The sequence below is a fragment of the Rhea pennata genome, chromosome 8 (assembly GCF_028389875.1).
Source record: "Rhea pennata isolate bPtePen1 chromosome 8, bPtePen1.pri, whole genome shotgun sequence".
NCBI classification, from domain to species: Eukaryota; Metazoa; Chordata; class Aves; order Rheiformes; family Rheidae; genus Rhea; species Rhea pennata.
This window is the reverse complement of record NC_084670.1, coordinates 6,595,465-6,604,126: the sequence shown is the minus strand read 5'-3', so window position 1 is coordinate 6,604,126 and position 8,662 is coordinate 6,595,465. Positions and strand designations below refer to the sequence as shown.

The window sequence follows — 8,662 nt, the reverse complement described above, 5'->3', positions numbered from 1 at the left end:
TGACATTTTTGAAGGATTTCTTTAATTTTTAGGAAATTAGATTAATCATGTTTTTAAGGCACCATTTCCTTTTAATGTCTCCAAGTAATTGGAGCACAGTAATTATTTTGATTTTTTTTTTTTTCAGCCAATGCAGCTTTGTTAGGCTCTGGATATGTTTTTACTAAGTCGTCCTTCCTTTGAAAGCTCTGGAGCTCTTTCTGCTGGGCCATTAATGTACATATATATGTATACCTGCCTCATTTTTTAACATTATAGGAAAGAGTTTTGGCTGCCTAAACTGAATGGCTTATGCTTGAGGCCAAAAGTCTGATGCATCCAGGTAGATAAGCAGCAGGACAGAAAGCCAAGTGTGGCAGTGATCAGAAGCAAAGTTACATGCGTACACTTACAGCATGATTTGGGGCCTTTATAAACTTATTCCTAGGGAGTGGATGCTGATTTGGGACTGCCAGGAAGCCTGCGTGCACTGGTAGGGCTGCAAAGGGCACCGGTGTTTATGCAGCTACTGGGATTTCCCTGGGACTTCAGCTGTTGTGTTCACACCTTGCCACCAAATTGTCCTTTATATATTTATATATTTATATATATATATATATATGTATGTATGTATATACGCGTATGTATCTATGCCCCATTCAATTCCATGGCTGTTCCGTGAATTCTGACTAGGCAGCTGCAAAATGTACTGTTTTTTCCTAACATGCAACTGACTGTAGCATTTTTCTTTTTTCCCATGGAAAAAGTTTTCCTGTGGAAGCCAGGTGCTGGACATTTTTCTGACCCAGTGGTTTGGTGGATGGCGTAGAGGAGCCATGAAATCCTCCAGCTGCTGCCTCTTGTTTTGGGCTGGTACCCTGGGGAACAGGTAAGGGGACTGCAACGTGCGAACGGTGATGCGGGCCCAGGCACCAGGGCAGGGCCTCGCTGACGCTGCAGCAGCGCGGTGCTGCGCGGCAGGACCTGGCAACAGGCAGAAGGGCAAAAGAAGCCTGTGCCGTCCTCAGGTGCTGTGGCTGCCGCTTCACTGAGGATGCTGCTTTATAGTACAAGAGCAAAGTTGATGCTAAATCTGAATTTCTTCCCAAAGATGTGTCACAGCTTCATTTAATCCAAACTGCACCCACAGCTGTGGGACAGCAAGTTCAATATGCAGCAGCGATTCCAGGGGTTGTGCTTTTTGCATGTTAGATGGGACAAAGCCTTTCAAATAACCGTTCCAGCTCTCCTAGGTTGCTTGTGCCTTACTAAGCACAGCTAGCAATGAATTACAAATGATAAGAATTATTGTTTTCTTGGTTATTGTTTTCCTTACTGTTCTCCCGGAGACTTTTCCAGGAGCTCATTATAACATGTGCTCGGCACGAGCTGGGCCACCTGGTTTTCGGAAGGTGACAGCCCGGTGAGCCGAGCGGTGCTGAGCGTCGGCGTGGCTGGCGCCACGTGCAAGTGTGCACCGGCCTCAGGCTGCACAGCTTCTTGCAGCGGCCAAAAGCCAGGCTCTGCTGCCTTCAGCTTTCCCTAGTGAGGCATGTGGGGACGCCGCGCACGGCCCCCCGCCACTGCCACGTGGGCACCGGGGAGGCTGTGAGCCGCCGTGCTGCCAGCCCTCGGCCCTTGTCGCTGTAAAGCCACAGGCTCCTTGGTTGCCCCACGTACACCCGGGCTGCTTTAGTTTCACAGTTACCAAGTTAAACCACTTGGTTTAAATCATTGTCAGGCATCTTAAGAATGTAATACTACAGTTTATCAGGCAGAGTGATGATGTTCAGAAATGACAGGACACTTGTTTCCAGTTTTTAATGCTTTCTTGTAAAACTGAAAATATAAAACCAGCCGAGCAAATGGAGATCTTTATATACATGAGGTCTGTGATTAAAAAATCCTTTCAGTTCCAGAAAAAAAAAAAAAAAAAAAGAATTAAATGAAAACTGATTAAAGGGACCAACATTCTCAAATTGAAAACATACTTTTTAGGAAAAAAAAAAAACTCTTCTTTACAAGCTTATTATATAACTTACATTTACACTTTACTGAGAGAACGTACAAAACAACCTGCTTCAGCTGCTCCTCCTTCCCTTAAAGCATGAATTTCAAAGTGCCACAGCAAAGGAACAGGTTCCAATAGTACCTTACACAGACTATTCATGTATAAAATGGTTTAGTAAATGTGAGGTGTTTATTTAAATGAGCACATATAGGGATACAGACTAAATAAAAGTACTTGAACAACATCTTTGTTATTACATATACAGTTATAGGTATAATAAAGGAAACAAGGGCGGCACTGTTCTTAGGTGTCTGTGTAGATGGAGGGAATGTGATTCAAGCAGTGATCAAAGGCGCCGTTTTGGAAGAATCCGTTTTCATCTGTTCCGTTGGAGACCAGGTCTTCAGACACACACTGTGCTTCAGAAATCGCGTCGTAGCCTGCGAACATGACAAGTCGCATGGACACGATTTAGTGCCGCAGTACGTACAAGGAGGGGAGCAGCCTTTGCGGCCGGGTTACGCACACAGCCCAGCGTTAATGGGAAGACTTCACCATCAAAGCCTCACCCAGGAGATGCACAAACCGAGCTCTGTGGGCGCTTGTATCATGGTGTATGAGTCCCCCCCCATGCGTTTCTGCAGCAAGCTACCCGCTTGCAAGTGATGTGCTAGTATCAGAGCCCGGCTCTCTTGGGACGAGACAGCTATTACGTGACTGGGATGTCAGAACAACAGCCAGGCAAGGAGCCTAGTCCCGGCGCACCACGAGGCATGTCGTCCGCTCGTGTCATGTGCTTTTCCTTTTAACAGCCCTTAGGGAAATATCCCACGTCTCCCAGCTGCTCTTGAGGTTGAGGAGGAGCCTGGGGCCTGTGGCTGGTGGGTGCCCACCAATGGCCGACACGAGGGCAGCTGCACCGCCGTGGCGTCCCTTGAAGCACAAGCTTTACTGCTTGGCCCAAAGCACACGGCCGTTTCCCACTGTGCCCCTCTCTCCCCTAACCTGCCTTTGCTGTTGGCCAGCCACAGCTCGCACTGCAAGCGCTGGGATTGGAGCAGTGGGCTCCACGCCGCAGCGGAGCTCTGCAGAGCCTCCGGGGAACAGCTCTGTCCTCTGGTGCCTCAGTTCCCCCTCTGCGAAATGAGGATAATGGTTCTTCTTGTCAGTGTTTCTGTCTAATCCTGAAGGCAAGAGGGGTTTGCATATGGCCGACATGGGGCTGCCCCAGGCCAAACTGAGCCCCCTGCGGCTGCGCGGTGCCACAGCAGCGGCAGAGCGACCCAGTGGCCTTGCACCGTTTCTCACGATTTCTCAAAGAGCCGTAGGCTCAGTCCTCAGAAGTTAATCAAAGAGGCCTTAGGCAGACTTGCAGTATTAGAGTCCAAACTCTGTATTTACTGCTATTTCTGTATTTTCCTATGACATACTAATTTACCGTTTTAGCTTATGGCCCAAACTCCACTGCTGGGCACACAGCATAGGGCCAGCGGCTCGCACAGGCGAATGTGGCCGGTGCGGCTGCCTGGCACTGTGTGTCGCTCCAAGTGGAGTGACCAGGGTTTTGCTAAAAGTGTTTATGTTATGCTAATTTCCGTTTGATGAGCCTGTATATTGGGGGGGAGGGGGGGGAATACATGGTCAAGGATGGACAAAACCCAAGACAAGCATTCACCTCAGAAATCATTATTAGATTCCAGATAGAATAAACTATCCAAAGCCCTGAACAGAAAATAAAAATTTATTGACTGTTAATGTGATTCATGGAACAGCTGTTTGCCAGTCACATTTGGCATTCCTGTGAGATGAGATCTCATTTAATATTAATGGGGCTATAAAATCCTGAAAAAAAAAAATTAATGCATAGCCTTGATGAATCTCACAAACTTGAATGGCTCTATTTTACACACAAAAAGATGAGATAAGATTTATGTATTTCATATATATTTATGTTTCAGCCTCTAAGTATTTGCCTACCTCAATAACTACTCTAAAAACAAAAATATTACACAGAAACATTTCATAATAGTTTAGCTCCAGACAGAAAAAATGAACTGTTGTTGAAGTTGGTGTCTTGCCATAGCATTATTCTTTGTGCCTACAATTTCTTTCGGAACGTTTATTTAGTCTGTTCTTTAAATATTGCAATCTGTCAATCCAAACTTGAAATTTGATGTTAACATGAAAAAAAAAAAAAAAAAAAAAAAAAAAAAAACTATGTTTTACTAACATCAAACTTACTTATGACTAACACAAAAGAATTCAAAGTTGAAGTTGAAACTCCAGCTTAAACTCTTCCCTTGTGTTGGTCACTGATGCGTACAATTTCTAGTGTGGAACACCAGACAAATGCATGCACAGCTCGCTCAACACAGTCGCCTTTAATACAAAACAAACAGGAAAGTCAACTCTAATTTTGTGGTCAGACTCAGGCCCCATTTCAAAAAGCATTTATACATATGTTTTCAGTATCATCCTTAACCAAGGTGCCCTCCTGAATCCAGACATGAAGAAAAATCTCTCTGAGATACTTAAGTAAAGACTGCAGCAAATGATAGTGTTTCATGGCTCCGACAAGCCATGGAGAACATTGCGCTTGATTTGGTAATTCTACCAATGCTTAATTGTGGTTTTAAAAACAGGAAAAAAAAATCCTCCATAAAAAATGAGTACTTACATATTTAAGTGTTTTAGTCATCTAGCTATAACTCGTTGCAAAATTTACATTATGTAGCTAAATGAGAAAATACAGTTGCCACAAATGTGCAGCAGCACTCTTCCAAAGAGAAAAGAGTGAATTAATATTTTTAGCTATATTTCTCAAAGCAGCAGCTTCCTGTTTTGTCAACATCAGCATTGCAAAATAAAGCTATCCTTTTTTTTTTTTTTTTTTCCTTAGGTGGGTAGGAATTTCCTGCTGCCACTGTTTTCGCCAGAAGAATTTTATTAACTATCATCTTGACTTGGATCTTACTGTAAGAGCCTGCCTGAGCATACCTGAAGGGATGTACAACGCATAGCCCACGCAGCAGAGGTGAGAAGGGTCTGCCTGTATGTGTGCATAGGTATGTATGTACAGCTGTGCTGTAGGTGAGCATTCCTGTGACATTCAGCATTAGAATAAAAGGGAAAGGGAAATTTGTCCATCAGGCAAATAGAAGGATTTGAGAAAATGAATTTGCTTTCCTTGTGGGATTTTTATAGATGCAAATGAGTTTCAGTGACTGAGTTTTTAACGCAAACGTATTTTTGTAGTAATGCTGACGTTAAGATGTGGGGTTTTTTTTTTTTCCTCTCTTGCTAAAAATATCATAAGGTTAAATCTTTATAGGCAGAATAAATTACCTGTGGACGCTAAAGGTGCATTGAGTAAGTGGTAGCCGTTCTGCCTCAGGGGAGCGAAGCAGTGGGAGTCCCCCGGGAGCACGTCACTGGCGACGGGCTGCTCCATTGGTCTGTAGCAGTCGCCGTAGTGGAAACAGTTTTGTATTGAATGAAAGCTGCCTTGGTAACCTGCAAACAGGGATTGCACACACATTTTAGCACTACTGCCATGGTATTAGCTCCATTTCTGTCACAGTGTTTCAGTACTACTGGGGAGTTTTTTAATTGTTTAGTTCCAGCTACAGAAAAATGATCATGACAATTCTGTAAGGTGCAATAATACAATACCTACATCAGGCTCAGTCCACAAGGTGCTGTGGACTGTGATCCCCATCAAGCAAAAATCTCAAGGATGTGCCTAATTTCAAGCAGTTGAAGATGTTGCCTGAATGAAATCAACAGCCCACTTGTGTTCAAAGCTAAGTAGTAAGTACTTCACTGGATCAGGTCCAGGATGCTCAGCTCCTAAGGGAATGCAGCTATAATGAATTACTGCTAATTTTAATACAATAATGCAGTATTTTAATGAAAAACACTGCTGCGTTTGCAGTAGAGTAAAGGCTTTTTCCCATCCGGCATGCATTATTCACTGCTGGAGACAGCACTGTTTATTCCAAATACCTTTAAGAGTACCTTAAACCTCCCCTTTCTCAGTGTGCTCTTACTCCAAATAAAAACCCTTCACTGAACACAGGGAGCCAGAGTCTTCAAGGAGAACTGAAGCAGAGGTGCAGGCCTGATGCCAGATGGATGTCAAGTGAAGAGTGTGGATTCAGTTAGAGGCTCTCCTTGTTTCTGTAAGGTGCCAAGAGAAATCTATATGGTCTCTGGCTGCCTAAGTCATGCTGCTTTTGGGTTATATTTGACTTTTCTGCTCCACATTCCCTGCATTTCCCATCTCCTACTTTATATATGTGTATATAAATATATATATAGATATATCTTATTACCAGCAGACCAGCAGTTTGGATATTGCCAGCAGACGCTGTGGATGAACTGGACACAGCAAAAGATATTTAGCAGTAAAGGACAAATCAGATGCCAAGGAACGAATTTTACAACTTACAAGCTTGTGCCAACATCCTAAAAGAAGACATTTTTTTGCTCCCACAAGGCTGATCTCAAAGCACTCCACAAGATTTAATGCCAAACATGGCCTAATTTAATTCTCCTCCTTCCTCTTGCCCCGGTAACCTCTTCCTGATTAGGATTCCAGGTGCATCTCACATTAATTGCACATTCAGATTAACTGTCCCTCTTAGCTTCCCTCAAGGTCCTTTCTGAAATGATGCTCTTTACTTACAGGTGACTTAAGTAAACAAAGTCAAGCTTTAGTAGAAAATGCCATCAGGATTTTTCTCTAATTGGCAGGAAAAGGATGGGGCTGTTCCTTTCATCCCCAGTGCCATTCAGTTAGACTGACACTTCCCGAGGAACTGCCACAAAGGCTCCAGGTAGTTCAGCCAGACGGGGGCAAACCCGGCTCCTCGGCTGGTTTGCTGGGCCAGTTGTGCAGCTATTTAGTCTGTTTATTTAGTAATGTGATATTTGTGCCTATCACCAGAGTAAAGGGCGGAATTAGTCCCTTTGCAAATCACTGAATGTATAAGCATTTTCCTGTCAAGAAAAAAAAATCTCTTGTTTTTTTCTGCCTTCTCTCTTTAGTACCAAAGTCTGATCAAGTAGATAATATCAGGTAAAGCTCAGGGTCTGACTGTCAATTCTAGTCGTGTTTTCTAAGGTGGCAGTAAACCAGGCTAAGTGAGGCAATTCTTAAACAGAAATGCAATGAACTCATCTAGTGGTGAAAGATTTGCTCTGAAGTTTCACAATTTTGTATGTGTTTTGGCTGAAAGTACAAGGATTAGTTGATTCATTTCTTGAGAACCTATGACCCTCCGCCACAAAAAACGGAACCGTTGATACCCGTGATTGGTGAAGTACTAATGGTGACTGTATTAGATAAAGACAGTACGCATACTGTACCAGAGCTGTCCATACTCTCTGCTGTGTAGAAGGAGGCCTAGAAAGTTGGAACACTGAACATTAAATGATGCTTGTCCACCCTTGGAATAAACAGACAGCGCCTCTATTAATGCCCAGACAGTCTGGCTCAAAAAAAGCCCAGCGCTCTTACGCGAGGTAGCAAAGCCATCTTTTGATGTGGTTTTAGGTACAGGGCGTTACTGATTGGCTTTTGTTAATTATCCTGACTTCTCTGTTTACAAAACATGAACTCCTTGCTGTAAGCCTTCTAAAAATATTATATCCTTCTAAGATGAGCAGTGAAAAAAATGAGACACTTGGCTTCAAATGAGGTATAACTGGTTGCAGAGAGCACTTTACATGCCTTGCTAGAGAGAAAGCTGAACTTTTTCCAGAACGTCTGCTATACATATCACTTTTAGGGAAGGCATGACGTGTATTTTCTCTGTCTCTATAACTGCTGCCCTTTCGTCATGCTCCCAAGCCTGCCTTTGCTAAATCAATTAAATATGATCTACAGGGCTGGCACAGTGGCTCAGAAAAGTGGAGAATAGCCAAGCCTGACAGAACTGGATTAAAACTAGCTGGATCCAGGGGTTTCTCAAGACCTATGGTAAGGCTTCTTTTAAGTGCTTTAGGTTACACTCTCTAGCTGCTCAGGAAAAAACAGCTGAGACAGAGAAGGAACTGCCTCAAAATCTGGAAAAGAGTTGCCATGAGCAACCAAATTCTCCAAGTTGCAGTGTCTACTAATCAGCGCCACTGAGTGATCATCGGAAAAGGCGGAGCACAGCAAGTGTCACAGGAACTGTCCGTAGAGGAGAGACCATGTAAGAAAATACCTGCAGTATTGCACTATTGCATTCACCAGGCCCAGATTTCTGCAAAGCGCTTCTTGAAGAAAACATAAGTGCTTGCAGATGTGAGAAAGGCCAGTAGCAAATTAAAGGAAAAGGATGGAGGGAGGAAGGGAAAGGTTATAGCAAGAATATTGGTCAGGTAAAGCAAACCATGATTAAAAATGCAACTTTTAATCCTTTTGACCCGAATAACATATTGAAAGTTTGCTTCTTTTCATTAGATTTCTAGAAAGGCTGAGCCAGTGAGACCCTGTCAGGACAGGGACAGAGGTTTGGGGAACAGCGCAGAAGATGCTCCATGCATGTGGAAGAAGGACAGTGATGGCTGGGGGAGGAATGGCCTGAAAGCATGGGGTAAGGCAGCTGCTTCGCAGCAGATGGCTCAGGCCTCTGGCCTGGCACAGCTCCGGAGGATCAGGGCCTTGCAGATCGCCTGCACTAA

General features: G+C 43.7%; 1 protein-coding gene across 1 annotated transcript in view; it reads right to left on the bottom strand.

Annotated features, from left to right (window-relative positions):
* Positions 1-2,160: 2,160 nt before the first annotated feature.
* GLIS1 (GLIS family zinc finger 1) overlaps positions 2,161-8,662 on the bottom strand; it is a 199,842-nt gene continuing 193,340 nt past the window's right edge. The window contains exons 9-10 of the mRNA XM_062581279.1: positions 5,336-5,503; positions 2,161-2,430 (exon numbers count right to left, since the gene is read on the bottom strand). Of these exons, the coding sequence (XP_062437263.1) occupies positions 2,294-2,430; positions 5,336-5,503 (305 nt within the window). The 3' untranslated portion in view covers positions 2,161-2,293. The remainder of the gene's footprint in view (positions 2,431-5,335; positions 5,504-8,662) is intronic.